This window comes from Aaosphaeria arxii, assembly GCF_010015735.1.
Source record: "Aaosphaeria arxii CBS 175.79 unplaced genomic scaffold BU24scaffold_3, whole genome shotgun sequence".
Taxonomy (NCBI): Eukaryota; Fungi; Ascomycota; class Dothideomycetes; order Pleosporales; genus Aaosphaeria; species Aaosphaeria arxii.
In genome coordinates this window covers 176049-202675 of record NW_022983476.1, presented here as the reverse complement: position 1 = coordinate 202675, position 26627 = coordinate 176049, and the positions used below count along the sequence as shown (strand labels likewise).

At 51.0% G+C, this 26627-nt stretch overlaps 11 protein-coding genes across 11 annotated transcripts; 4 read left to right on the top strand and 7 right to left on the bottom strand.

Moving 5' to 3' along the window:
• The first annotated feature begins 288 nt into the window (after nucleotides 1–288).
• On the top strand, nucleotides 289–2597 carry BU24DRAFT_366310 (efflux pump protein). Its single transcript, XM_033524307.1, has 5 exons — nucleotides 289–629; nucleotides 689–817; nucleotides 890–1670; nucleotides 1739–1899; nucleotides 1958–2597. The coding sequence occupies exons 1-5, from the start codon at nucleotides 408–410 to the stop codon at nucleotides 2372–2374; spliced, it is 1710 nt and encodes a 569-aa protein (XP_033385226.1). The 5' UTR covers nucleotides 289–407; the 3' UTR covers nucleotides 2375–2597.
• A 31-nt stretch (nucleotides 2598–2628) lies between these two features.
• On the bottom strand, nucleotides 2629–4498 carry BU24DRAFT_140241 (uncharacterized protein). Its single transcript, XM_033521120.1, has 2 exons — nucleotides 3526–4498; nucleotides 2629–3478 (listed from the first exon to the last, which is right to left on the bottom strand). The coding sequence occupies exons 1-2, from the start codon at nucleotides 4175–4177 to the stop codon at nucleotides 2883–2885; spliced, it is 1248 nt and encodes a 415-aa protein (XP_033385225.1). The 5' UTR covers nucleotides 4178–4498; the 3' UTR covers nucleotides 2629–2882.
• Nucleotides 4499–5769, bottom strand: BU24DRAFT_140240 (uncharacterized protein). Its single transcript, XM_033521119.1, has 3 exons — nucleotides 5498–5769; nucleotides 5376–5445; nucleotides 4499–5320 (listed from the first exon to the last, which is right to left on the bottom strand). Exons 1-3 carry the CDS (start codon nucleotides 5713–5715, stop codon nucleotides 4820–4822), a joined length of 789 nt encoding a protein of 262 aa, XP_033385224.1. The 5' UTR covers nucleotides 5716–5769; the 3' UTR covers nucleotides 4499–4819.
• Nucleotides 5770–6032: 263 nt separating this feature from the next.
• BU24DRAFT_459998 (uncharacterized protein) lies at nucleotides 6033–6681 on the top strand (the record flags this gene model as incomplete). Its single annotated transcript, XM_033531783.1, has 2 exons — nucleotides 6033–6106; nucleotides 6165–6681. 2 exons carry the CDS (start codon nucleotides 6033–6035, stop codon nucleotides 6679–6681), a joined length of 591 nt encoding a protein of 196 aa, XP_033385223.1.
• A 1627-nt stretch (nucleotides 6682–8308) lies between these two features.
• Nucleotides 8309–10222, bottom strand: BU24DRAFT_406978 (uncharacterized protein; the record flags this gene model as incomplete). Its single annotated transcript, XM_033525789.1, has 2 exons — nucleotides 8309–8883; nucleotides 9031–10222. The coding sequence occupies 2 exons, from the start codon at nucleotides 10220–10222 to the stop codon at nucleotides 8309–8311; spliced, it is 1767 nt and encodes a 588-aa protein (XP_033385222.1).
• A 1263-nt stretch (nucleotides 10223–11485) lies between these two features.
• Nucleotides 11486–12702, bottom strand: BU24DRAFT_419932 (urease accessory protein ureG). The gene is made up of 3 exons (XM_033527341.1): nucleotides 12382–12702; nucleotides 12120–12260; nucleotides 11486–12056 (listed from the first exon to the last, which is right to left on the bottom strand). The coding sequence occupies exons 1-3, from the start codon at nucleotides 12552–12554 to the stop codon at nucleotides 11585–11587; spliced, it is 786 nt and encodes a 261-aa protein (XP_033385221.1). The 5' UTR covers nucleotides 12555–12702; the 3' UTR covers nucleotides 11486–11584.
• Nucleotides 12703–13803: 1101 nt separating this feature from the next.
• On the top strand, nucleotides 13804–14945 carry BU24DRAFT_406976 (uncharacterized protein; the record flags this gene model as incomplete). The annotated part of the gene is made up of 3 exons (XM_033525788.1): nucleotides 13804–13923; nucleotides 14062–14376; nucleotides 14490–14945. 3 exons carry the CDS (start codon nucleotides 13804–13806, stop codon nucleotides 14943–14945), a joined length of 891 nt encoding a protein of 296 aa, XP_033385220.1.
• A 206-nt stretch (nucleotides 14946–15151) lies between these two features.
• Nucleotides 15152–15913, bottom strand: BU24DRAFT_406975 (uncharacterized protein; the record flags this gene model as incomplete). The annotated part of the gene is made up of 1 exon (XM_033525787.1): nucleotides 15152–15913. The coding sequence occupies one exon, from the start codon at nucleotides 15911–15913 to the stop codon at nucleotides 15152–15154; it is 762 nt and encodes a 253-aa protein (XP_033385219.1).
• An 856-nt stretch (nucleotides 15914–16769) lies between these two features.
• BU24DRAFT_387707 (uncharacterized protein) lies at nucleotides 16770–18361 on the top strand. Its single transcript, XM_033524980.1, has 4 exons — nucleotides 16770–17172; nucleotides 17230–17258; nucleotides 17317–17842; nucleotides 17899–18361. Exons 1-4 carry the CDS (start codon nucleotides 17125–17127, stop codon nucleotides 18214–18216), a joined length of 921 nt encoding a protein of 306 aa, XP_033385218.1. The 5' UTR covers nucleotides 16770–17124; the 3' UTR covers nucleotides 18217–18361.
• BU24DRAFT_477868 (succinate dehydrogenase flavo protein subunit) lies at nucleotides 18337–20952 on the bottom strand (the record flags this gene model as incomplete). The annotated part of the gene is made up of 7 exons (XM_033533011.1): nucleotides 18337–18373; nucleotides 18628–19178; nucleotides 19232–19708; nucleotides 19757–19896; nucleotides 19969–20402; nucleotides 20529–20678; nucleotides 20750–20952. 7 exons carry the CDS (start codon nucleotides 20950–20952, stop codon nucleotides 18337–18339), a joined length of 1992 nt encoding a protein of 663 aa, XP_033385217.1.
• Nucleotides 20953–21618: 666 nt separating this feature from the next.
• On the bottom strand, nucleotides 21619–25563 carry BU24DRAFT_387700 (heme peroxidase). The gene is made up of 2 exons (XM_033524979.1): nucleotides 21903–25563; nucleotides 21619–21851 (listed from the first exon to the last, which is right to left on the bottom strand). The coding sequence occupies exons 1-2, from the start codon at nucleotides 25195–25197 to the stop codon at nucleotides 21826–21828; spliced, it is 3321 nt and encodes a 1106-aa protein (XP_033385216.1). The 5' UTR covers nucleotides 25198–25563; the 3' UTR covers nucleotides 21619–21825.
• Nucleotides 25564–26627: the final 1064 nt, after the last annotated feature.

Here is a 26627-nt window from a genome sequence, read left to right as displayed (position 1 = left end):
ATCCCGCCCTTCAATTCATTCCTTCCAAGGAATAACAATTGCCAACGTAGATGCTCAGTAGCAAAAACTGACACAGCAAATATGGGGGAAACGATGGATTACTCTTTTTGGGGTAGATCAGGAGATGTTAATGTGGCACGCCTTGCTACTGTGTGTATGGAAGAACGTCAGTTGAAGGGCGGTGCGGGCCGGGATTCGGTAGGGCGGGAAATCCGTTGTCCGCAGGGATTCGTCGTTGTTTATATTTATATATATAAAGACGGAGAACAATTTGTCGATTTGAGACCAATGTGAGCCACAAAGAAGAAAAAGAAGCGAGAGACGTGTGATTCGAAGTTTTCTTTTCTTTCTTTTCAGTCTGGTTGTTGATTGTTGATTTTCGTCGTTCCCAATCCATTCTGCTTAAGATGGAGAAGGGGTCGCCTGAAGATCCAGGTCCGTCCCAACTCGACAACGAGGCCGTCCATCCGAAAGCATCAACGGAACAGAATAATGCTTCTGAGCACTCTGCACAAGCGCAAGGCACCGAAAACACCGAGTATATCACTGGAGCGAAGTTGCTCGCGCTGGATGGTAGTTTGATACTCGCTTGCTTTTTGATATTGCTGGATACATCCATTCTTGGGACGGTGAGTAGTAGTGTATTTGAACGATGGTAGTCACAGGGAGCGCTGATAGTTGAGAACAGGCAATACCTCAAATTACGAGTGATTTCGAATCTCTGGCAGATGTCGGTTGGTATGCGGGTGCTTACCCTCTTGCGAATGCTGCATTGCAGCCACTTACGGGGAAGTTGTATACGTACTTTCGTGCAAAGGTATGGTAGACTTCTAACCCCACCCCGGGTTCGTACTTCAAATCTTTCGGGTCACTGACAAAACGTTTGCAGTACATCTTCCTGATCTTCCTCTTCATATTCGAGCTCGGTTCGCTCATCTGCGGCGCCGCGCAATCCTCCTCCATGCTCATCGCTGGTCGAGTCATCTCCGGCCTAGGGGCATCAGGTCTGATGAATGGCGCGATGACCATCATCGCCGGCAGCACGCCTCTCGAGAAGCGACCTCTTCACATCGGCATCATGCTAGGCATTTCATCAATCGGCCTCGTCGCGGGTCCCCTGGTCGGCGGCGCATTCACGCAGTACGCAACCTGGCGCTGGTGCTTCTACATCAACCTGCCCGTCGGCGGCATCACCGCCATCCTGCTCCTCATCATCCACATCCCCGACCTGACCTACAAAGCCCCAGTCACAATGTCTCTGATCCGGAAAGTCGTGCCCGAGCTCGACCTCTTCGGCTTCGTGCTGTTCGCCCCCGCGGCACTCATGTTTCTCCTCGCGCTCCAGTTCGGCAGCGAGGGCACCCACGACTGGGGCGAGGCGACGATCATAGGCCTCTTCTGCGGCGCCGGCGTCACGGCAATCGTCTTCATAGCGTGGGAATGGCATATGGGTGATCGCGCAATGATCCCCGGCTCAATGGTTCGCCAGCGCGTGGTGTGGAGCAGCGCGACCGTCAATTTGTGTCTCCTGGGGACGATGGTCACCGGCGCGTACTACCTCCCGATGTACTTCCAAGCCGTCAGGGGCGTAGGGCCCTCGCTGAGCGGGGTGTATACGCTCCCTGCTATCGTGGCGCAGTTGATCACTGCGATGGTGTCTGGTGTTGGCAGTAAGTATTCCCTCGTCGATCCCAAACAGTGCGAAAGAAGGGAGTGCGGGCTAACGATGTCTCGATAGTTTCGAAAATGGGATACTACCTCCCGTGGGCCATCGTCGGCGGCGTCTTGTCGACGGTGGGCAACGGCCTGATATCAACGCTCAAAGCATCTACTTCCAACGCGACGTGGATAGGCTTCCAGATCATCTTGGGTGTCGGCCGCGGCGCAGGCATGCAAGTTGTCAGTAGTCTCCCGCTCCCTCTCGTGACGATGCGATCAAGCTAACTCAGTATGACAGGCCTCGATAGCAGTCCAGAATTGTCTCCCGCCCCATCAGATCCCAATCTCCCTCGCCTTCCTCATCTTCTCGCAGAACCTCGCCGCTTCGATCTTCATGGTCATTGCGTCGACTATCTTCACGCGCTCGCTGGTATCGGAGGTCAAGAAGCATGTGCCGTCTTTGGAACCACAGCGTGTCTTGGACGCAGGTGGCGTGGCGACTGCGGTTAGAGCATTGGTTCCGGAAGGCGGGGAGGATTTGAAGGGGTTGTTGAGGGCGTATGAAGGGAGTTTGGCGAGGGTTTGGTGGGTGCTTGCTGGGTTGACGGGCGTGGCGCTGTTTGCGTGTTGGGGGATGGGCTGGAAGGATGTAAGGAAGCAGAAGCAGAAGCAGGGGAAGGAGGGTGACGGTGGGGATGGGGGAGAGAAGGTGTAGGCGAAAAGGTTAGGTTTTTAATTCATAGATTATTAGAATTGTTGTTAAGCGTCGTTTGAACATCTTCTTCAGTTTAGGATACTAGGTTCTTCGTAGGTATTCGCATCACTCGATGACTTCTTTTAATCATCCTTTCAAGCAGGCACTGGGTTATCATGTTTAGTGTGGAAGTCAGAACTGGCTCAGCAAGATAATAAAGAGAGGAGAAATAAAATTCATGAATAACTAAACTCCTAACCCAAACCCATAACCTAGATTTTTTTTAATCGAATCTTTAATTCAGACTCATCACTCAAACTCGAAAGGCGCTCGTAAGGCATTGCACTCACAAACCTGAACCAATGAGCCTGACCTTATAACCCATCAAAACAAAACGAACAGTCCCTGTTTCAATCATGCTCAGCCTTCCATACGATGATCTCTCCTCCAGGGAATCATCAGTCTCCTATAGAACAGCATGATCCAAGCCCAAGGCAGCCATCAGAATTTTACCAGTCTTCTACTTCCCCTAAAAGGTGCCACTGTCAGCCCGTCCACGGACCTGCCCAGCACCATTAGGAACAACGTCGGTGTCATGTACACTTCCAACAGGCACACAGGGAGGCTCAAACTTCTTCGCGTGCAGCTCCATAGCCCTCTTCGCCTCGTCAGAGACCGGCTCCGGCATCTGATTAACAATCCTAACCGTGCCGTTCCACAGCGTGAAACCAATCCCACAATCCCGATGCATCTCGCCATCGGCAGTCATCGTAGGAGTTATGATGGAATACAGCTTATGCGTGAGCTCATAGACCGACATGCGGATCGAAGTAGCCGAAACTGGAGGCCAGAGACCCTCTGCTTCCAATAGCGATGCGAGAGCCTCGTAGTTTAGGAACGCGCATTCCTGTCGTATTCCTAAGTGAATGAAGTCGTTCCAGTCATTGAGGCCCGAAATTGCGTTCCCCTGCGCGGACCGGTCATTCTGAGAGCTTGTACCAGGGTTTTCGCACTGGTCAGGACGCCCTACCTGACATGAATTCAGGGCTTGTAGGGTGCTACGTTGTCGATATACTTCCTCAAGAATGGAGTCGATTATATGTAGGCGTGTCTTCTTAATGGCACCTGCTCTTGTAAGCGTGACGGATATAAGTGGTCGATGCAATACTTACCAGCTGCGTGAGGAGGGATGACGCGATCCAGAGGTACATCTGTGCCAACCTCTAGGAGACTCCCCTGCTCGTTGATGGCACACTGTACGGTGATTCTGCTTGCAACTTCAACATATTTCTCCTTCATCCCGAATGAATAAGCAATGAGCAGCGACTCTTCTTGTGTAGGTCGCGAGGCTTCTTGTGAAGGTCGTGAGGTCACCAGCGATTGCCATTGATTCTCCAAGGCCATGGAAGCTTGCTGAGCTAAGTTATCGTAAATGTGCGAGTTTGGTTGGTATTTTTTGCGGTTGGCAAGAACCTTCAAAGGTATCGAGATCGTGCTGCCATCTTTCCTTGACACATCGATCTTGAGATTCGCGGTAGCATGGGCGAAAAGCTTTCCATGGGCACTTATCTTGCCAAATCGCTTCGTATGGTGGGCCTTGAGAAAGGGTGGAGTCTCATTCCTTGCTTGTCCCGCAGAACCCTTTTGCTGTCTTCGAGCTCTTTTGTGGTCTGGCATCTTTCGCACTGTCACAGTGCTACGAGCAAGGTTCTTTGGTGCAAATCCAGATTGGAATTCAGATTCCCAATCGACATACATCCAGAAACCATTCAGATCTTGGCCGCCCTGGGACGCCTTCACAGCCTGTGGATGATTGTCGTCCATGATTCTTTAGGATGCTTTTCCACCTCCGGAGCGTCGAATCTGGTTTCCAATAGTTGAGTGCTCGCCTAATCAGACGTGCCAGGGAAGTGCGGGTCGGGATATGTTAGGATCTGTACAGGAAATATTCTGAGACAAATTGGGCAAGATCTGTGATATACAGGCCCGGAAAGGTAGGAAGAAGGGGTTTCTGACAATGAGCAAAGGAAGAAACCCAGCAATGAGTGATGGATAGCCTCTCAAATTATGGAGGGAAAGACTATTTATATATGGACGGTGGCAAGGCATTACAATATAGGGCCTGGCGGGAGAACAGGATCAAAAGAAGGTTAGCATGCTCAACGAACAAATGAACCCGATGCTTTGGATACCCCCAATGATCTGGCAAAGACGAAACATGGTTCGCAGTCAACTTTTCTATTGCTGGTCCATGTAAGAGAGGTGCTATCCAATATCTTGAGCCAGTGGACGTGATAGCAGATACAGAATCCAGAAATAAGCGGGTTCCAATGGTTCATTCAGGACAATAGATTCCCAGAGATTATGCATCCTAATTGGATTGGTCTGAACTACGGGTTGCTTCCATGAAGGTTCTTATAATACAGTAATGTATGTACAGATAGATTGTTACAACGGCCATCGGATCTAGGCCATAGGCACCGGCGTCAGGTGACCATCCTTGTCGTACTTCGCTTTGAAGAAAGTGTAATTCAAGGTGACTGTCTGGATGCCCTTCATGTTGACATCGGTTACGAATTCGGGATCGATGTAAAAGAACACAGGCATGTCTACTGTTTCGCCCGCGTTGAGTCTCTGCTCTTCAAAGCAGAAACACTGGATCTTGCTGAAATACGGTGCTACCTGTCCAGGCGTGACCGAGTAGGTAGCCACACCAATGATATCCTCATCTGACTTGTTTGTTGCTGTATAGAATGCCAATGCCGTCTCCCCGGGAAGAACACGCACTTCGCGCTGTTGAGGCACAAACTTCCAAGGCAGAACGTCGGATACGGCGCCATTGAACGTGATTCGAATACGAGGATGGCTTTCCACGGGCTTTAGCCTCTCCGAAGGATCGAGTGATGAATCGCCACCGTGAGCTGCAGACTTGATGGGTTGGCCGCCCCAACCTGTGGTTTGACAGATCTATATCCATAAATAATCAGCTACTGTGCCTTAAAGACTGGCAAAGGACACGCACCATCTTGTACATTGGTACAGACCCGTAGGAAAGCGCAACCGTTCCAAGGATTATGCTGCATACGTAGTTCCTTCAATAGACATTAGATCGCAAGCTGCCCAATTCGTCATCTAAGTCCATACATTGTGGTCCTATTTTTCTGCTTGTATCGAGCCTGCATTTGGTCCATTGAAAGCGTCGTGCCCTGCCTCGCCTCTTGGGAGGTGTTCAAGCATCGTCGAGCCGTGATTGTGAAGGGATTCTGGGAAAGGAACGAGCGGGGAGTCGCGCGAGCGCAAGTTCTGCAGACCCATGGTTCAGCTGCACGAAGAGACTGTTGTAGGGGTGACCGGAACGACATTGTTGTGGTGGTTGAGCGTGTGAGGTTGTAGAGTCGTTACCTACGGTACCTGTGGAACTTCAGTGGAGTGATGAATGCACGAAGCTGCATTTTGGTTCCCCGCGGCAAATCTAACCTCTTTTGGGATGGTTCCAAATGAAGCTTTGACAACTGAAACCTTATATCGGTTCCAACTACAACTTTTTGTCGCCTTCTTGCACCCACTCTGGCATACACAGCATTCAATTCACACAGCTAGCGGACTTTTCCCTGACATTCTACTGTACGGACCCCAAACATCGTCAGATCTAACGCGCCCTTGATCTCAATCGCCAAGGATGTCGACTGTCCTGTGCGGCATCTGCAATGCTGAACCAAAGAAATACAAATGCCCAACATGTTCAATACCATAGTATGTCTCTTCCCAAAATACAAAATTTCGTTAGTTCAGTGCACTGAAATTACCAAAGTTGTTCCATCGGCTGCTTCAAGCTCCATAAGCCAAGCCATGCCAATGAAGCCTCCACTTCGAACACCTCGCAACCCTCTCTACCTGAAATTCCACAGCCACCGCCCCCAGCTCCGATGCCTTCGTATATCAAGGAGAAGATAGATTATTCGCAAATATCCTCCGACCCAAAATTTCAAGAACTTCTTCGGACCAATCCAACGCTGTTATCCTCGTTACAGAAAGTGTATGCGGCAACAATCGAACCCGATCCAGACGAGGTGCGACATGACCGTGGGGGATTCTGGGGACGGAACCGAGGCCGCGGTAGAGGGCGAGGCCGGGGGCGTGGTCGAGGAGGCCGCTTTAATGATGGGCCCCCTAGATGGACAGAGAAGAAAGGCGACGATGACGCCCTGAAAATACTCAAGAGCATTCGACAGGGAAAACAAGGCAACCAAGAAATGGCATCTATGGCAGAATTCATCAGTCTAGTCGAGGAAACTGTTGAAAATCAGACTGGTCCCAAAAAGGAGTGAGAAAACGGGCACAGATGACGGACTTCGTACTTTGGCGTATCACCGGCTACGTTTGAGTCGTTCGCCGTTCCTACTAAACGATCAACAATATTGCATTTACTGCAGCTATACCCGAACAAAATGGGTACACTCTGCTGGGCAGGTTATCATAACCAATCTGGCAAAGGAAATTACATAGCTCCCAGCCACCACTAGTCAACGTCTCACTTGAATGACTCAACTTTTGTTGGGATCATTCCCACACTTGCGGGCGGGGCCCCATGGGGTGCAATAAGCGCACGCCTCGATGGCATACCGACACATGGGTGTTAGACTCTTTAACTATGTGTAAACCACTGAAATGGATTCGCGTCTATTCAAGAGGCTGCACAGCTCTCCTGACGCCATTGCCGTTTCAGATGATTCATTTGAGCGTATCATACAATCAGATAATCCTTCGGTGTGACGTCCTACACCATCGATAAGATTCCATGGGTTTGGGGCCGATAGAGCACATTGGCGCAACTTTATGATTATAGGACATCATTGTACTTTGGATCGACGGCCATGGAACGGTATTTTCCACGTTGTCTTCTTCGTGCACGACCCTTTCTCTGGTGCTGACGGTAGGACTCGGGCTTTCTTCAAAGCTCGACCACAGTGTCTCAAGGTACCCGTGGTTGGGTGCATCGGCATACGCCGTCATAGTCGTAGGTCTGATTACCATTCGTTGTATCTTCCCACCACAACGAGCATGAACATGAAAAGGGCGAGTGCCAGAATGTGGATGGTGGAAACGAAGGACAATATCAGCTTCATACCAATAAAGTTGAACCTTTGGCAGAGTCGCTGAAAAGGTCTCTCGAAGGTGCTGAAACCAGCAGCACGGGTTTTCAAATCCGGTACGGTATTCAAATTGAGCTTAGCAACTCCACCAGCAGCGGTACTCCTTCCGACAATTGTAAAAAGTTGCCAAAATTGACCCCATTTTTTGCAACCTATCCAAAGAAATACATGTTCAAAAGTTCACCTTGCGCATTCAATACTCATATTCAATCTTCAGCGCTTGGCACACGTAACTGTTCTTGATCGAAGCTTGTATCAGGCAGAGTGAACTAATCATCACTCCTCAATCACAGACTTCATCCTAGCTCTTCAACAAAAGCAGGCAGGTGATTCATTGCGGATCACCCCAGCCCATACGATTTACATAACGACCAAAGGAGAGAAGGTAAATTGGGCATCTTATACGATTACCGTGGTTGAGTTGACCTGATTAGTGCTCTTGTATTGGATGTATATGTGTTATCTTCTACTTTTGTTAACGCCACCATAAAGGAGGACGATTATGATAGTAATCTACAACCTGTTCTTACAGGTTCCAAGAAACCCACGGTTCACGGCCACGTCATACATGCCCTAGATTTACATGTTTCAGAAAGGCTTTCGTCATCTGTTTATGTTGTTTACTGCTTATAACTACACGTTCCAGAGAAACCCTATTTCTCATGTTGAGTATGTCTAACTATTCGACCACCAACTTGCCTCCACTTGCCGTGACTATCGTGTCTCGTCTCTATCAACCATGGAAGGAAATCAATGTAGGAAATGTTGCCCTCCTAGGTTTCAAGCAACCTCGGCTGCACCCTCACTTCTTGGCCTGGATTGCAATGTGCTCTCTGTGCGAGTCGAGAACAGGCGACCTCATCTTGGCAATGATCGACCCCGCGCGCTCTACCAGATTCACACTCTGGGCACACTTCTCGTGGCCGCCTGGTTTCATGTTGTAGTGTCGGCACTCGGCGCCGGAGATAGACTTGCCATCAATGATGAGGTTCGCTCTTCCGTTGATTATGCTTCCTATGGCTTGTGCATTGCCCAGTTCCAAATGATGAATTTTGAGCCTCTTGAAATGCTCGTACAAATCGGAGACGCTCCCAGTGTAAGACGAATGGTCCAGGAGTCGTCCACGTACTTTTCTACCCATGGAGAGGTAGAGACTGTCAAGACCCTTGATCAGACTGCCCAAGACGATTGCATTGCATGCCGGAGTGTATTCAGAGGGGGATTTGGTGTAGACGATCAAATTTATCAGGCCGTCATCTCGCTCTATGGTGCATGCTCCGGCCTTGCACCTATACTTTGTCCGGACGTCTTGCAGCAGCTTGTAGCTCATTTCAAGAAGCTCATCAATCGTGTCGTTTCGCAGATCGAGAATACTACCTGTATCTTATTAGCGCTCAATGTATTCGAGAGGTAACACTTCTTATTGGGGATCTGCTTCATGATAGCCTCGTATAGTCAAGGCGCTCAAAATGCCGAACTATGTGCGTATAGCGAATAAGTCACAAAGGTGGAAAGCTGACTTACCAGCAATATCAGGGGGAAGATTCAACTCCGAAATACTGGACTGAATGGACTCCTGTCCCACCCCATAGGGCACACGTTGAATGCGAATCGTCATCGCTAGGTGTTTAGCCAATCTTTCGAAATGGTCGAGGTAGCCGAACGTCCACGATACGAAGAGCATCTCTTCACGACCTTTGTCGAGCAAGTGAGGCTCCATAGTCCTGACCCAACCGTGGAGGTCAACGAACGGCCTGACAAGTCCGACAAGATCGTATTTATCGCATACGACAGCTAGTTGAACAAGATTACCAAACCACATCGCGCCTTTGGCAGGAATCTCCGAGAAGTGCAAATGCGCAATTCGCAAAACCAGCAGCATGGCATCTTCGTTGTCATCCGGGAATTCCACCTCACTCGCGCTGCCCTCGATCCAGTTCTTGCTGAACATGGCTCGCCACACCGGACTGGCACGCCTCATCATACTGCTCGAGACAAGGACACGCCTCTTCCGCTCGCCAACAATGAGTGTGACATCTCCCCATTCATGAAGTGTAACGGTCTCGCGTATGACGGGCGGGAATGAGAAGGCTGAGCCAGCGGGTTTCGTCACAGGTTTTGTCGGTTGTGGGTTTGGTCGAGGCAGAAGCAGCGTCTGGGTGGGATGTAGCGGTTTTGCTAAAGTACCCGTAGGAGGCACAAAATTCGGATGAAAAAGAGGCATAGGAGCCGGTACGAGTGAAGGCGGTGCTTGAGTAAGGTGAGTAACTGGGTTTACTCGCCTTCCATTATCCGTAGTAGCCTCTGGCCTGGGTGGAGTTGGCACTGGTAGATAAACAGGGCGGGGGGGACTACTAAGAAATGATACCAGGTCTGATGTTGGCCTATCAGTCCCTGGTACATAACCTGGGTTTGGTTTCGCTGCCGAAGCATTCATAAAACTAGACGGGGACGGTGCTTGAGCAGATGACTGTATCGGTGCTCTCGGTATAACATTGGAGTCGTTCACTAGTAGCGGAGGTGCAGGGCCAAAGATATCGCGCGGCCAGTAGAGGGAATTATTTGGGTTTGCTGGAGCATTCGTAGAAGGAGACGGTGCTGGAGTAGGCGAACTCGCCGTTGCTTGAGCAGGCGAACTCGTCGATCCTTGAGCACGAGGTACCGACAGCGAAGGGGTTTGAACTGAAGAACGAAATGGATGGAATGGGGCAGTCATCGTGAACAGCTATCGCGAGCTCCGGTAAGACTTCAACTTCAGGTTGTTGGGATCTTCTTGGTGACGGTGGGGCTCGTTTTTACCGGCTTTCAAGTTGTATTTGTGTTGCGATGATGGGGCCTTCACTTCGCAACGCACTGACCCACCTTTTGTTAGTACAGTCACTGGCAGGTGATACTGGCAAATGAGAATGGTCTATCTGTCAGGTAAAATGCCAGACTTGGGAATAGTGAAGGCAAGGCCACAAGTGACTTCAGAATGCTCTTTGTGCCGACGTGACATGGATTGATCGGGAATGTTCGAAATGGACTGCATCTCATGGCAATAGGACGAGAAAGGCGATGTGGCATATAGAGTACCTAGTTCCAGTTCTTTTAAAACTGTTCTTGGATATCGATCAATCATCGAGAGATTATATAGACATCCATTATATTGAGACCAAGAGCATGAATGGGACAGTTCTCTAGTGATGTGAATGGAATCCGATGATATTATGGCATGGGAACACTACAAACAAGCATGAATACACACTCAAGATGTGACAAAGTCTATTGGCCATGAATTGTTGCATCACTGGTCACGTTATTCGATATGCAAACTGCTGCCTGTATTCGTCGTCGCGCACTGTTGTGTGCCCTACCAGCGTTTGGGCCATCTGGCCTCACTCACTTTCACTTCTTATTTTCGACCTATATAAGGCCCCTAATTTGCAAGGACTTTCAAGAATTCCGAGGCTACCACTGAAGTAGGGAAATCAGCCCCTACCAAGAATAGCTTTTCTACGACCTGTGTGGCCGGACTGGAGTCTTCTAAAGATTTCAAGAAACCTGCACAGTGTTAAAGAGTCATACATCGGATACTGCCAATCAGCGTTGTTTTCTGTTCTGTCTTTTCGGGAACAGCTCAGGTTCAAACCTGGGTTGTTTCCTCTTTTCTTTTTTTGCTTTTTCATTTGATGGGTGTGTGACGATCCGACAGGCAGAGAACATTTCTTGTTGTCTATAGCGCTTTGTTTAGCCTTCGGCTTGTCTTTTTTTTGCCCCTGTGCCTTGTCCTTATGAAATTCATTGTTCTCATCAATGTCCTTGTGCCCAATTCTCATGTGTTGAGCGTACATCAAAGCAGAAGGGCCATTTTGACAAGGACCAGTTTTAAGGTCACGCCCCGATGAACATCTACGCCATCTCGATAATTTTGTCTGAAACAGTAGATGAACTTCCATTGGTTGCTTTCACTATTTGAATTTCTCAACAAGCATATGGGTGAGACTATACGCATGAACCGCAGTGTTGGCATGAGCATTCTTGCGTACTTTATTTTGACGGAATACTCTAGTATGAATCAAAGATCAAAGATCCCACTCTATACAACTGGAACAAATTTCTCTTTCCTGGCCTGCGTAGCGCCGCTAGCCTTCCATGCACTCAGAATCAAATCAACAATGTTAGTGACTCCCCTGTCATGCTTAACCTCCGCAAAGATCGTGGGTCCTCCCTCCCTCATCCTCCTGCTATCCCTGTCCATAACATCCAGATCCGCTCCCACTGCCTGGGCGAGATCAATCTTGTTCACGACGAGCAGATCCGACTGAGTGATTCCAGGCCCTCCTTTCCTGGGGATCTTGTCGCCGCCAGAGACGTCAATGACGTAGATGATGAAGTCGGCGAGCTCTCGCGAGTAGTTCGCAGCTAGGTTGTCGCCGCCGGACTCGATGAGGAGGATGTCGGTGTCGAACTTTTCGTGCAGCTGTGTCAGGGTGAGGAGGTTTGTGGAGATGTCTTCGCGGACGGCGGCGTGGGGGCAGCCGCCTGTTTCGACGGCGACGATGCGTTCGCTGGAGATTGAGCCATGTCTTAGTACATTGATTCCAAGGGACAGTGGTGTAGGTGCTGCTTACGCGGGAAGAGCATTGTTCTTGGTGAGGAATTCGCAGTCTTCACGGGTGAAGATGTCGTTGGTGACGGCGGCAATGGAGAAGCGGGTTCGAAGAGCTTTGCAGAGTGCAAGCATGAGCGCTGTCTTTCCTGATCCTACAGGTCTTTACCATCGAAGCTTAGCTTTTTGTTCGTTGAAGCTCCTTCGAGATGACGCAGAGGCGCGAGTGGCGCAAAGCATCAACTAGCTATGGAAGCTTGTCGGAGCAGTTGGATAGAACGTACCCTCCGATACCGATGGTGAAAGCTCTCTCTTCCCAATCCCTGCCCTCTATAATTGGCATCTCACGTCCTAGAAAGCTTCCGGGACCATCAAGGATCTCGTGGGTGTGGCCATGGTCAGCTGCGGCACCGGCATGCGAATGTGACGCGCCATCATGCGAATGGCTGTGAGACATGATGATGCGGGTTTGTTGTAAATTGAGCTTGAAGGCTGAGTTTCGAAGAGGTGTATCCAGTGTGCACAATTGTACGGGTTCGTGGTTGCAAACCCAAGGTCAATTGGTGGCGGAAACGTATTGTTTGCAGCTATAGAATGGATGAAGTGAGGTTGGAATTTGCTAACAATCTATGGCGGGGCTGTTCCATTGCTCGCTGGTAAAGTGGGGGTTCCCGCGAGGTCGATCACTAGTGACGTGGGGGAGCTAGACCATGACTTAACGCCTATCCTTCACAACTCCTCCAGGCGCATTGTTCATTGCCATCTCTCGTATCTATATGCAACTTTGTTAAAATTTTGAACATTGACCGATTTATAATCTTTGACGTGTGATCCGTATGTACATTATAAGTAATCCATAAGTAACTTGTATCTAGTAGTTTTGGACAATGCACTTTGGTCAAGATGAAGAACGATCAATATATCAAGCACGTTAAACAAGCTCATACAATGACTCGGCAAGACGCCTGTTCTCCTTATAACAAGATAGAATATATAAGGTATGAAGTCTATCACAACACTTCCCACAGAGCCGACCCTCTTCGATTATGCCGGATTCAAGTCTCTTACAGGCAGTGGGAGACCACGCCACAGACAACACAATAGACACGATAGAGGGACTCACACTTAGTGAGTCCATGTCTACGTCCTCAGATGACAAAAAAATGGATAGAGATGAGGAACCAATCTCTAGAACCACGTCATCTTCAGGAACCCCCCCTTTCACCATTGGCTCTCTGCTCAGCAATAGAAGATACACATGTGCCGAAAAGGATTGCGCAGGACTTGTCTTCGGTAAACCTGGTAGTCTACGAAATCACTACGAATCGTTTCATGGGATTCTACCCGCCCTCGCCCCCCCAGAGCAGCATTACTGGTGCGAGGTCCCCTCTTGCCGACGTAGCAAGACCCAAGGAGATGCGCCTTTCATTTCGAAGACCGGGTTGGAACAGCATATCCACCACGTACACAACCTGAAGTTCTGGTGTGAAGTATCCTCTTGCCCACGTAGTAAGGCTCAAGGAGGTAAACATTTCGCTTTCAAGGGCAATCTACGGCGGCATATTCGCACAATGCATAAGGAAGACAAGAAGAGTCATAACGGCAGACCTTGGCTTATTTAATCTCAATAGCACACCGAAATAGACTGAATAGACACCATTACATATTTAAGATCGTCGGTTTGACAAAGTGACCAATCCCCTACCATGTCTGTTCAGATCGTTCAACGATCGAGCACAACACTACAACATGTGAATACCCCAACCACCAAGCAGATCAGATGGGGAGTTCTCTCGTCATCCCATCTTTTTGCTACCGTCATTATGGTCTGTGCAACGCGCCAGACAAAATCACCTACCCTGACCACAAAAATAATTCTCCCAAGTTCTTCCACCACTCTCACGTAACTTTAACTCCACCATTCCAACGCAACCACTGCTACCTCTCATTTAACGCTTTTCTAGCCTTATCTCGATTCATCTTATTTCACCGTATGTTTTCAATTCTGCGTCGATTCTATGGATGTTGCTGACTTCGCGATTAGCAAAATGCCAAAAGTCGCCCCACGTCCCACTGAGAAGCAGTCCAAGGATATCGAGTTCACCTATCAAGGTCGAACCATTGTAGTCACCATCAGCACCAACGATCCGTCCGAAAGGATTTACCGTGAAATCCAAAAGACAGTCCACCCGGGAGAGCCCTCGAAGCGCATTGTCATCTTGGATAAAAATGACACAAAAATGAACCTTCACTACTATGATCTCAAGAAGGGTGATGCAGTCAGCAAGGCCCAAGCACGCAATCTAATGCCTCCATTCGGAACGCTGGGGTCCTTCAGGGACTTAGAACCAACTGGAATCTCATTGAGGGCGATATGATACTGCCCTGGAAGTTCTCACCAAGAGAGATGACTGCTGCTGGTCTGGCCCCCACTGTCAAGGAGGCGTTAGCGAACAATCTAAGGCCACTACGACCCGAAGACTGGTCCGTGAAGTTCACTCGGGCGCTCTTCCACCTCAGCAAGAACTACCCCGGCAAAGAAGGTCACCGAGCCGCGGTCGAAAAGCTCGTCCAGATGGCCGAGCAGCGCCATAGGACGAAGGGATTGGAAAATCGGTTTCTGTGCGGAATCACCCCATGGGACATTCGAAAAGTCACGGAATTGAGGATTGCTGAGCTCGCAGAGGAGTCTGGAGACGTGAATACGTTTACAGGTGGTTTGGGGGATGCCATCAATGAAGTTGAAGCCGAATCAGATGAGCATACGGCGGAGGAAGTGGGAAATCAACCGACAGCAGTAGGCCAGCACATGAACTTGGTGGTGCTTGGTGGTAGGCCTCAGAATTAGTGATAGATGCTACATGCTGTACACATATTAATGTGAACATACGAAAGTCAGTACCTGCATATGATGCGAATGTATACGAACATTGATCACTTTTGAAAATTGTGATGAATAATTGTACTTTTTGATCTACAAACTTAGATGGACGATTTCGAAGACGAAATGGTGTATATCAAGTCTACTCCAATATGATATCAAGGTTACGTCTATTATAAGCCACGGTTCGCCTTCACAGCTTCGGGAAGCTCCCCATGTGCGTTCCTGACATGCCACCTCAAAGCGCTCTTTAGGTGGAATGGCTCCCCTCCTTTGGCTTCGCTACGTGGGCAATCCAGGACTTGGCACCAAATCTCCAACGTGTGCACATTTTTGATATGTCTCCTCAGAATTTCCGCATGGTCGAATGGCGCCTTTCCCTTGGCTATGCTACGTGCGCAGTTAGGAACATCGCACCAAATCTCCTCCTTGTGCACGTCGTGGACATGAATTTCCAATTCCTTCGTAGATTCGAAAGGCTCACCTCCGCCAGCCAAACTACGTGCGCAACCGAGGTTTTTGCACCATATGTGAAGCTCCCTCCCGTGGTCTTTGTGAAGCTTCCTCCTGTGGTGTTTGTGAAGCTTCCTCCCGTTCTCTTTGTGAGAATGAAGACTCAGACTGGACATCGAGTCGAACCAGTAATCGACATGTAGCTCTCTGTCGGGAACATGACGCGCAATGTAGTGTTCTCTCAGTCTTCTAATGTTGGGATAGGTCACATCTGCGCATTTTTTGTGGTGACATATGAGCCTGCCGGAGCTAAGGGCCACACCTATGATGGACCTTGGACTATTCGAGAACCTGCTGATGAACTGATCAAGTGTCGTTCCAGAATTCAGTCCCTCTTCACTATTCATTGTATTATTTTCCATTGACGTAGTGATGGGCTCATTAGGTGTGGTTTCAGAAGTTAGTCCCTGCCCCACGTCCATTGTGTTGTCTTGAGAGTGATATCCCTGTAGGAGTGTCGAAGTCGAGACAGTGGATGAGGGTTGGCTTTGTGAATTTTGAGTAGAAGATGGTCATTCTTCTGGTATGTCGCTGATATGCACCTTATATGTTCTCTGCGACCGTGGGAAGGACGAGCATTGTGATTCAAACATGCTGTACATGCTTGATACATTGGACGTTATTCAATTTGATCAATGCGCATTGTCAAGATTAAACAAACTGCTAAAGGTCAGCTAGCATGTACACCCAGATCATATCCCCAAAGAGATTACACACTGGAAATATCCCGACAAATGTTTAGAATTAAGAGGCAGTATGTAATCCAGTGCAGTAAATAATATCTATTGAACTAACCGTCTACGCGGCCATTATATAGAATCGTTGTGTACTACGAACATTGTTTGCTTTTTGGAAGTAGTTCCACGAGGTCATGCTTTTTGGTCCTGTAATGATCTAAAACAAATTTACAAGGATAAAATCGACGATTATACGAAGTACTTTTGAACCATTTATGTTTGTGTTATTGGGTTCGGCTGACTGATGACGTCGCCATCCGTATGAACTTCTCCAAATTTCAAGACAATTCATCGTCAATCCCCATTATGTGGGAACGAAGTACACGTCGATGTATGAACTTACTAGAGTGACGAAGTGATACGGCAACAGGCAAAGCGCCCAAACGATCGACGGCATCTCATCCCAAATCTCAAGTTTCACAAGACCAACTTGCATACTCGTAACCCTGGCCCTCACCGCCAATCACCTCTTCCACAGTAGATGGTGTCGCTGCACTTCGCCCCAGGGTTGTCGCACACGAGCAAAAACACCGCAAGTCAAAGACGTTGCAGTTATCGCCTTGCGTGAGGGCGATCGGAGGTAAAATATGTGTATGCCTGATTATGCCTGACATATTCATCTTACTGCAGCATTGTGGAATGCGGAGAAAGCTACGTGACTGGCGCGGGGCTGCTTGCTCAACACCACCACCACCACCATCGTCCTTCACTGCAACAAACACTTATAACCTGCCAACCCGCAGGGCTTGATCGCCCGATTTTCGAAAGCTTCTTTGTTTCCTATTTACTTACTTTCAACTACAGATTCGCCTCCTTCATCGACTCTCCTTTGTCTCCATTGGACTTGTAGATTTCCACCACGCGATTGGCCAATCTCGTAGCTAACTACCACCAACATGGCCACACATTCGCGTAAACAGATCGTTGTCTGCGTCAGCATAATCGTGAGCAACTGAAACTCTCCATCCAGAAATATATCAAACTGACGAACCAATCCACAGTACCATATTCTCTTGACAGCCCTAGCAGCGTAGCTCGTCCCCTACTCCCTCTCTCCTCCACGACCCATATACTGACCGACCTCACAGATGCGGCTGGTCACGTGCCACCAAGTTCCAACTCCCCATATCTGACGTACTGATGGGCTTCGCGACAGTCCTACCCTGCGCGTCCGGTATCCTCCTCTGGAGCGGGTACGACTTGACGAGCGCGCAAGAGCGTCGAGACCGCGAGCCCAAAGGTAGCACGCCGCGCCCACCTCTCGTCACCTTCGCAAACACCGTCATATTCATCTATTCTACCGTCGTGATGACACTACTGGGCACGCACGCCGCGCCACCAGCAGGCTTGAATTGCGGGCTCGAGGACCGGTGGAAGCGGCTTTTCATGGCCAAGAACAGCGAGGTGGTCAGGACCATCCAGGAGGCGTTGCAGTGCTGCGGCTTCGTCAACTCGCATGATCGCGCGTGGCCGTTTCCGGATAGGAGCCATGATGCTCATGCGTGCGAGAAGGCGTTTGGGTATACGAGGGGGTGTCTGGGGCCGTTGAAGGCGGAGGAACAGAGGGTCTCGGGTATGCTTATGGCTACGGTTGGTTTGGTGTTCATTTGGCAGGTCAGTCATCATTCACATCTTCTTTGTCGAGTTGAAGGACTAAACGGCGGGAACAGGTCGTAATTATAGTGTACCCCACCAAGCGCGACTCCTGGCTCCACCGGGTCATGCCCGAGCAACTTCGACAAATGATTCTCGAGGCGAGACAACAACATGGGGATGGTGATGGTGGGCCCCGTCGTGCCATCGATTACCTTCCTACGTATCGGGATAGAGTGGAGGAGGAGGACGTCACTGACGAGGAAGATGGTGGTGTCGAATCTCAGGGACGGCGCGCCATCACGGAAGACAGGGAGAGGGAGCGTAGCGCTCTGTCGGAGATGGCGGATGGACAGCACAGCTCCATCGTCGAGAATGAGTGGACTCGTGGGTGATCGTGTCGCGGGCTACGCATCAGACATGTCGGAAAATTGATTTCGAATGGTCATGCTCAGTGAATGATGGAAATGGCGGATGCATTTTCCTTTCTCCGGTTACGAATTCATGATACGGTCCTATGATGAATGTATCATTAGCAAGGCGAATGGAACTCTTGAACATCAAGCGTGCAGTTATCAAAGGTGCTTTTCAATATATCTTGTCTGCCTTCCGTCTATTCTCATGCCTTCCCTTCTCCTCAGGCTTTTCTATTCTTTTCGTCCTCGTCCGTGATATCTCTTTTTCTCATCCGACAAGGGGTAATTCACTGTACGTCCCACCATTACCTCTACCCCCACTCCATCCAAACAGCATCTCACAGTCTTTTTCTGACTACAGTACTTTGACACTAAACCAATCAATAAGACCTCTTGACTGGCTTCACAGTCGCACACTCCGCCTCATCGAGCGTATCCATCATCACTGCTCTCGTTCCCCACTCCACTTCCTCATCGACGTCCTTCTGCCACGTCAAACTATGCTTCAACCACTCTTTATCCTCCCTCTCCGGGAAATCGTCCCTAGCATGCGCACCTCTGCTCTCTGTCCTCGTCAGTGCGGCTTTGCTGGTCTGTAGTGCGTTGGTGAGAAGGTTGCGTAACTCCAGTGTCTCGATGAGGTCGGTGTTCCAGATGAGGGACTTGTCGGTGAGGCGGATGGAGGTGCTGAAGTCGGTGGCGAGGGAGCGGAGGGTGTCATGTCCGGAAGAGAGGGAGTCGTGGGTGCGGAAGACGGCGGTGGTGGTTTGCATTGTTCGTTGCATGGAGTCGCGGAGGGTGGAGGTGGGTGTTGTGCCAGTGGTAGAATCCAGGAGGGATGTTAGGTGCGTGAGGGATGGGAGGCCGATGTCTGCGGGAGATGGGTGGTGTGGTGCTGAGGGGGCGTGGTTGGAGGAGATGTGAAGAGCTGAGGCGCGGCCCTGGATATTGGAGTTAGTGATTGAGAGTTTGATATGGGATAGGGGAACCTTACGAAGACTACGATGTCGAGGAGAGAATTGGCACCGAGTCGGTTTGCACCGTGGACGCTCACGCATGCTGCTTCGCCTGCTGCATAGAGTCCGTCTACGACTTTGTCTTCGCCGTTGACGTTGTCGAGAACTTGGCCGTGGTAGTTGGTGGGAATGCCGCCCATGCAGTAATGAACAGTCGGTATCACAGGAATAGGCTCTCGCGTGATGTCAATGCCGGCGAAGATGGCTGCTGTCTCTGCTATTCCTGGTAACCGTTCATGTATGATCTCTTTTGGTAGGTGGGAGAGCTGCAGGGAGATGTGGTCGCGATCCTTTCCCACGCCTCGACCTTCCAGGATCTCAAGATTCATCGAGCGGGATACGACGTCTCGAGACGCGAGATCCTTTGCCGTTGGCGCGTATCGTTCCATGAACCGTTCGCCTTGAGCGTTCAGCAGGTAGCCTCCTTCTCCACGGGCGCCTTCTGTAATGAGGACCTGCATATTCTTAGCAAAGGCTTCAAATGCATTCAATCGTATACATACTCCCGCTCCGTAGATGCCAGAAGGATGAAACTGCACAAATTCCATATCTTGAAGTGGCAATCCCGCTCTGGCAGCCATTGCACTCCCATCACCCGTACTTGTATGTGCGCTCGTAGCACTGAAGTACGCCCGTCCATAGCCTATATATCTCATCATCAGTACATCGTCATCTTGTGCCGAACAAGCACAGTGGAAGAAAAACATCAACTCACCACCAGTAGCCAACACAGTATTCCTCGCAAACATCCGATGCACCGTCCCATCCTCCATATTCAATGCCGTAACCCCGACACACTTCCCCTCCGCCATCAACAAATCCAACGCAAAATACTCCACGAAAAACTGCACCCCCTCCTTCAGACTCTGCCCATACAACGTATGCAGCATCGCATGCCCCGTCCGATCCGCCGCACATGCCGTCCTGTACGCCTGCCCGCCCTTCCCGTACTTCAGACTCTGGCCCCCGAGCGCCCGCTGGTAGATCCGGCCGTCGGATGTCCGCGAGAACGGCATCCCGTAGTGCTCGAGCTCGATGATGGCGTCGGGCGCTGCGCGGCACATATAGTGGATTGCGTCTTGGTCACCTAGCCAGTCGCTGCCTTTGACTGTGTCGTACATGTGCCATCGCCAGTCGTCTTCTGTCATGCTGAGAATCGTTAATCGTCACCATTCTTCGTTCTCTTTCCTCTTCTTTTCTGAATTGCAATCCCCCAATGAACGTAACCCAGCACAACAGCGACAAAGAAGAAGTAGAGAAAAGAGAGAAACTCACTTCCCCAACGCAGCATTGATTCCCCCCTGCGCAGCCACCGTATGCGACCGCGTAGGAAACAGCTTCGTAACGCACGCCGTCTTGAGTCCAGCCTCCGTGAGTCCCACAGCTGCGCGGAGGCCTGCTCCGCCTGCGCCTACTACGATCGCACTGTTTGTTACCAAGGTTAGCCTTTCTTCCTTGTTTTTTTCCAAAGCATGGTGTAGGCCAGGGAAACGAACTCATAATGATGATCTATAACCGTCAACCCTTTAACCTTCAATCCCGGCCGTGCATTCTCTGCCGTTGCATATGCCCGCCTCCACGACGTTTGATTCACACAGCGCCGTCGCGACACCGTCGACGTCGACCACGCGCTCTCTGCAAATGTAGATGTGCAGCACTGGCGGTGGCGCGAGAATGCGCGGGATAGTGTTCGCTTCATGACGAATGTTATGAGGAGGGCATTGAGTCAAGTCACAAACTAAGATCGAGACGAAGAAGGAAAGGGAGTAGAATTGTAAAAGAGCGTCGTAGAATTGGAATTGGAGAATGACTGTCGTCGGCGGGGGAGACGGTTGAATAGATACCGAGTATTGGCCTCGGCTACGTGGAGGGGGAGATGCATCTATCAATGCATTTTCCATGACTATGCACTTATACACGTACAATGATACCGTAGAGACACAGTCGAAGACAATATAGAGAACTGTTCATATTCACCTCCACTCAATTCTTCCCACCTCTTCCCAACCCTCTCAACAACATACAACAGACATTCCACAACCTTTCGCTTCATCCTCATGTCCTCAAGTCATGACCTCAAGGCATGTCAACGAACATCAAAGTCCAGGTACAGCATGACTCGCGTCCCGCATCCTGGGGAACATACCCGCGTTGTCCAATCGCCGGGCGTGGATTACCTAGCTTGTCGGTTACTTAGTTCCCGGCGGGGCGTGAGTAGCCGATATCGAGTGACGACTTAGTATCGACCGCATCCTGGGAATGAGAAGGGGGATGCTTCTATTTGGTTGGGGAAAGGAAATGGTGTCTTGTTTGGAGTTGGAGAGAAAATGACGTTGTTAGATGTTTTATGACAAATGTGATGGAAGTTGAGGGAGGCTTTTGATGTTTGCGGCAATTGGCTTGAAATAGGTGAAATCAAAGACTTTGATGAGATGTTTGAACCGATAGATATATTTCATTTTCAAATTTCAAATTTCATATCCACTCATTAGATAAATTGCTAGATGGATAAGTATCAGACCGCTTCAACGCCATTACGAATTAACATATCTCAACCGTTCAACGCATTCGTTTAATCATCCCAGTTAACTTTCAAAGCTGCATCATTGTCAGTCAGCATTCGTCAAAGCGGAAGAAGAATCAACTTACCACAAGGGAACGGCCAATACCCGTCCCAATTCTCCGTCAAGTACGCATGATACGGATACCTATCACCCAACTCCTTCTTCGCAACCTTATGCACCTTACCCTGCGGCCCCTTCGCGGGCCTCAAGTTCTTCAACCCGGCAACCTCCTTCAACATCGCCGTCAACGCCACCCTCGTCATCTTCAGCCCCAAGCACTCATGCGGGCCGTGACCGAGATGAATATACGAATCCAACGGCCTCGTGATATCGACCTCGTCGGGGTTCGGGAACGCAACAGGGTCGTGCGACGCAGTGCGCAAGTTCACGAACACCGTGTCGCCCTTCTCGAGCACCACCTCGCGTCCGGAGTCGTGGAGCGTCGTGTCCTTCTCGACGCGGCGCGCGACGCCCGTTTCGCCGGCCAACCGCGACCCCTCGAGGAGGTAGTGCATGAGTTTCTCGAACGTCTCGTCGGAGTCGGAATCCGGGCCCGTGGCGAGCGCGACGATGTCGGGCCAGTGTTTCTGGCCCGCGCCAGTGAGGTAGTATTCGATTGTCTGGCCGAAGAGCTGGCCTTGGTTGGCGACCATGCCGCCGGCGGTGCCGAGGATGTGGCCCCAGACGAGGGTGGAGGGGTCCATTCCCGTGGCGAGGAGCCGCTGGATGAGGTGGATGCCGTAGGATTTGAGGACGGATTCGTGGGGCCAGATGGCTTGGATGACGGTGGAGAGGACGCCTTTGCGGGAGATGGCCGCGACGTTCTTTTCGATGATCGTGCCGAGGGTTTTGGTGGCCGCGTGCGACTTGATGTGCAGGGGGAATGAGCCGGCTGGGTCGACGTCGAAGAAGACGAGCGCGAACACGCCGGACATGATGAGGTAGAGCTCGGCTTCGGAGAAGATGCCGTGAGGGCGCTCCTCGGTCTTGAGGGGCAGCATGAAGAGCTCTGCGCAGAAGTGCACGTGGGCGAGGTTGCCGATGTCGCGGATGATGTCGACCTGGTTGAAGTTTGCAATCTTGGCCGTCTTGGACTTGAGGAGGGCCTGGGTCTTGGTCGCGTAGTAGTGGCGGACTTCGCGGTCCCAGTCGCTGACGTAGAGGGCCTTGGACATCATGTCGCGAGAGGCTTGGTTGGGCTTTCCGTCGCCGGCCAACATGAAGTCCCTGGCGGAGGGTCCCATGAGGTACTCGATGGCCTTGCCCCAGGTGACCTTGAAGTCGGTCTGGTTCTTCATGATCTCGGTCGCAGTCTTGTACTCGAAGACGAAGCTGTGGGGTTTGTGGTACTTGGGCTTGTCGAAGTTGTACAACTTGTCCTTCTTGAGATCCTGGAGCGCCTCCTTCATGGCGGACGGAATGGTGAGCGGGTAGTGAGCATACACACTGTCCTGGACAAAGTGATGCGGGAAAGCACGGAGGAACAGCTTGTAGAAGACACAGCCATTATCGACTCCAATATCCGAATCTGCAGCCTTGAAGCCCCAGTTCGTGAGCGTCTTGGGATTGTAATCGATCGTGTAGAATCGATCACCACGAACCAGAGCAACAGCATCCGACAACACGGCCCTCGAAACCGTGTACGGCGGCGTCAGTCCGGATCCAGGTGCCATGGGCTTCTTCGCATCCTCGACGACGATTCCCGGATAGATCTCGACCTTGTCGGGGTGGTCGTACAGATGCTTCAACTGCTCCGCAACATACTCATCGCTCGTGATATCCTCAAACGACTTATGCGGCTCGAGCCCGAAATACTTCCTAAACTCGTTCAGACTCCCCAGGTTCCAAGCCCGCGATTGCTCGATACCCAGCACCTCGATCGCACGCATAACCTCAGGCACCCTATTCGGGCCAAACGAATTCGCGCAGTCCTCGATACTCGCGACCATGATATCGACGAGCTCCTGGTCGGGCAGGGTACCATCCTCATTGCGCTTCAAGCCCGCGAAAGTGCGCTTCGACGGGTCGCGATCCGTCTTCTTGTACACCTCGTCCAGCTTGCCGAGGAACTCGTACTTGCCGACGGTCTTGGGGTCGCGGCCCTTGCCGAACATGCCGTCCCAGAGGTCCTGGGTCCACTTCTCGTCGCGGTCGGACACGGTCGAGTGCCAGCGGTAGACGAGGTTGAACTCCGCGGAGACCTGGTTGCCCGTGCCGATGGGGAGGCCCTTGACCTCCGCGCGCGGGTTGAGCTGCCAGTTGCTGTCGGTGCGGTTGAGGTCGAGGATCGTGCGCACGTAGTCGATGAGGATGATGTTGACGTATAGGCCGCAGGTGATGAGGCGGCCCGTCTGGAAGAGGTCGTTGTCGTACTTTGCGAGGGCGGCCTTGTACGCTTGGTTGGCGGCTTCGTTGCTGGAGTCCGCGGGTGGGGAGGGCTTGGGGAAGCGGTTGCCCTCGTTGATGGTGGCGAGGTTCTCGACGACGTAGTTGTGGAATCGATTGAACATGATGAGGAGGACGCCGACGCCGGGCGGGAAGAAGAGCAGACGGGCTTCTGAGAAGCAGTCCGGCTTCAACTTTCCGTCGACCTTGGTTCGGACGGCGTCCTGCTCCTCCTGGTTGCTTCCATACAGAGGCGAGAGATCGAGGTACGACGAGGTCAGGGAATTCGAGTAGTCTCTGTGGTCTGTCCGGAAGCAGTCGTGGATGATGATCGAGGCGAGGTAGAAAAGAACACTGGAAATCCTGTTCGGGTGCAGCTCTGCGTGTTTCCTGGTCATGACGCTGTCGAACACGACGCCAGCATCGGGACGGCAAGGCGTCTGCACCATCTCCGGCTTGACCGTACGAGCATATGGCGTGCCCGCAGCACCAAGCTTAGGATGCACAAGGCTGTTAAAAGATCCATCCGCAGATCTGTACTGGTACTGTGCACCGAGGTAAGACTGCGGGGGATGCTGGAGGTCGTTCCAGAGCTGTCCGATGAACTTGTTCGTCAGCGTCTCCCGCATCTTGGATCCATCCGGCAGGCCTGCAGCTGTGCGGATCAGGCCTTCCATGACGTAGGTCTTGTCGTCTTGCAATTCGCCCGTAAACTTCTCCGTCACCATCTGGAGCAGGGTCTTGTAGTTTTCGATCTTCAAGTGGCTGAGGTCGGAGGCGTCGCCAAACACCTTCTTGAGGACCTCGTTCTCCTCGTCAGGCTCGATGTGCGAACCATCTCCCGTGTCGTCGGGAACGGGACGTGTGACGGCGCCAACGAGACCCGCGAGCTGCTTGAATTGCGAGCCAATTGAGGCTCGCAGCTTGTCGAGTTCAGACAGGTCGACTCTTGGTGGAGTGGCTCCAGTCCGGGTGTCAACGGGGGTATCTGACATTGTGAATGGTTGTCGACTGACGGATGTTGTCAGTTATTGTGGAAGAATAGAAAGAAAATAAAGTTTGTTTTCGGTATGGGAATGAAAGAAGTTGATATTTATGGACCTCCCCTCCAGCAGTCACATGCAACAAGGTACACGACGCTCGCTGTGGAAGAACAACCCACAAATGAAAGGCCAAAGACGCGAACGGCAGAATGTCAATCGGGCTGACGTGATATGCTTCTTGTGGAACCCACACCAAGAGAACAGCCAGATCGAATAGCAAGCACGGCAAGGCCTTGGGAGAGAAGATGAGAAGAGCAGAGGGCAACCACTTACAGACTACCTATATATACGACTCTTTGTGCTGAAAGGGACGGTTCTGGGTATCAGCGCTAACAATACAGACGACGCTTTTGTGTCTCAGCTTTTCGGGGCGCCAACAAAAGCAATATGGAATCCCAAGCTATGGAATGGTGTGAGGGCCAACAGAGGAGGAGACGAGAGGAAACGCAAGGCTGGTGGGGGCCGTAAGGCTGAATATAAAAAAGCGTCAGAGCAGCAGGGGTGGGGAGGGTATCGTTGGGGTAGGATGATTAGCGATGGGTCTTTTCACGTCACGATTGACGATGAGGGAGGGGAAGGAGAAAAGGAATTGCAACGGCCAGATCTAACGGCGGCTTATTATATCTTGTTTTCTGCCTTTCTATCTCTCTCTCGGATGCTCGATCTGCCTGCCTAGCTGGAGGAAGAGGGAGAGGGCGCGTGAGTGCGTGTGGAGATCTTGGAGGACTTGCTGCGGCTGGACCCTTTTGCCTCTTTCCACTGGCCGTGATGTCAATTGCACTATAAGCAACAGGCATGGTTGGTACAGCACCGTACAGCACCTTGTAACGTCCATTCCATTAGTTAGTCGTTAGCAACACCAAGAATGGCGGCGGACACGGGCTGGGTGGGGATTCGCGTGCGCAAGCCACGAGCTGAAGCTGTCGTCCCCCCAGTTCACCTTCCCAGCGCCTCGGCCCGCCAGTTGTCGGCTCCCGGCCAATCACGACTCGATGATTGCAATCTGACCATTTCGAGAGCTGCAGCGTTGCGAAAGAGCTGAAAACAACGATGGAAACGGTTGGATGACCCCACCGGTTGGTTGGAAGAATGGTGGGCTTGTGAGATAGTCCGTCGCACCATGCCATTCCTTCAATGCAAAAAAGTGATATCACACTGGACCTATGGGATGGGATGGGACGACGTATGGGATTGTTTGCTCGGCACAGCTGGAGGACGAGGACGAGGTAAGCAGAGTATGCCTTGGAGCCTGCATCAGGCAGGTAGAACAGCCATCCAATTCGTCCAGGGACGAAGGGATATCGAGATTGATCGTGTGATCGTTCATCATTGAGAGGGGCACCTTTTCTTCACGGCTGTCAAAATGTTTCATTGTCGGTGAG

Excerpts from the sequence above, each read along its gene's own strand:
- BU24DRAFT_140241 (XM_033521120.1), bottom strand. The coding sequence starts at position 4,177 with ATGGACGACAATCATCCACAGGCTGTGAAGGCGTCCCAGGGCGGCCAA. Across the intron at positions 3,479-3,525 it reads CATCCCTCCTCACGCAGCTG|GTGCCATTAAGAAGACACGC; the intron begins GTAAGTATTGCA and ends TTACAAGAGCAG.
- BU24DRAFT_140240 (XM_033521119.1), bottom strand. The coding sequence starts at position 5,715 with ATGTCGTTCCGGTCACCCCTACAACAGTCTCTTCGTGCAGCTGAACCA. Across the intron at positions 5,446-5,497 it reads CAGAAAAATAGGACCACAAT|GAACTACGTATGCAGCATAA; the intron begins GTATGGACTTAG and ends TGTCTATTGAAG. Across the intron at positions 5,321-5,375 it reads CTGTACCAATGTACAAGATG|ATCTGTCAAACCACAGGTTG; the intron begins GTGCGTGTCCTT and ends TTATGGATATAG.
- BU24DRAFT_387700 (XM_033524979.1), bottom strand. The coding sequence starts at position 25,197 with ATGTCAGATACCCCCGTTGACACCCGGACTGGAGCCACTCCACCAAGA. Across the intron at positions 21,852-21,902 it reads GTATTGGCCGTTCCCTTGTG|CTTTGAAAGTTAACTGGGAT; the intron begins GTAAGTTGATTC and ends ACAATGATGCAG.
- BU24DRAFT_387707 (XM_033524980.1), top strand. The coding sequence starts at position 17,125 with ATGGCCACACATTCGCGTAAACAGATCGTTGTCTGCGTCAGCATAATC. Across the intron at positions 17,173-17,229 it reads TTGTCTGCGTCAGCATAATC|TACCATATTCTCTTGACAGC; the intron begins GTGAGCAACTGA and ends ACCAATCCACAG. Across the intron at positions 17,843-17,898 it reads GTTTGGTGTTCATTTGGCAG|GTCGTAATTATAGTGTACCC; the intron begins GTCAGTCATCAT and ends CGGCGGGAACAG.
- BU24DRAFT_366310 (XM_033524307.1), top strand. The coding sequence starts at position 408 with ATGGAGAAGGGGTCGCCTGAAGATCCAGGTCCGTCCCAACTCGACAAC. Across the intron at positions 818-889 it reads ATACGTACTTTCGTGCAAAG|TACATCTTCCTGATCTTCCT; the intron begins GTATGGTAGACT and ends AAACGTTTGCAG. Across the intron at positions 1,900-1,957 it reads GCGGCGCAGGCATGCAAGTT|GCCTCGATAGCAGTCCAGAA; the intron begins GTCAGTAGTCTC and ends TCAGTATGACAG.
- BU24DRAFT_419932 (XM_033527341.1), bottom strand. The coding sequence starts at position 12,554 with ATGTCTCACAGCCATTCGCATGATGGCGCGTCACATTCGCATGCCGGT. Across the intron at positions 12,261-12,381 it reads TTCACCATCGGTATCGGAGG|ACCTGTAGGATCAGGAAAGA; the intron begins GTACGTTCTATC and ends TCGATGGTAAAG. Across the intron at positions 12,057-12,119 it reads AAGAACAATGCTCTTCCCGC|CGAACGCATCGTCGCCGTCG; the intron begins GTAAGCAGCACC and ends CTCAATCTCCAG.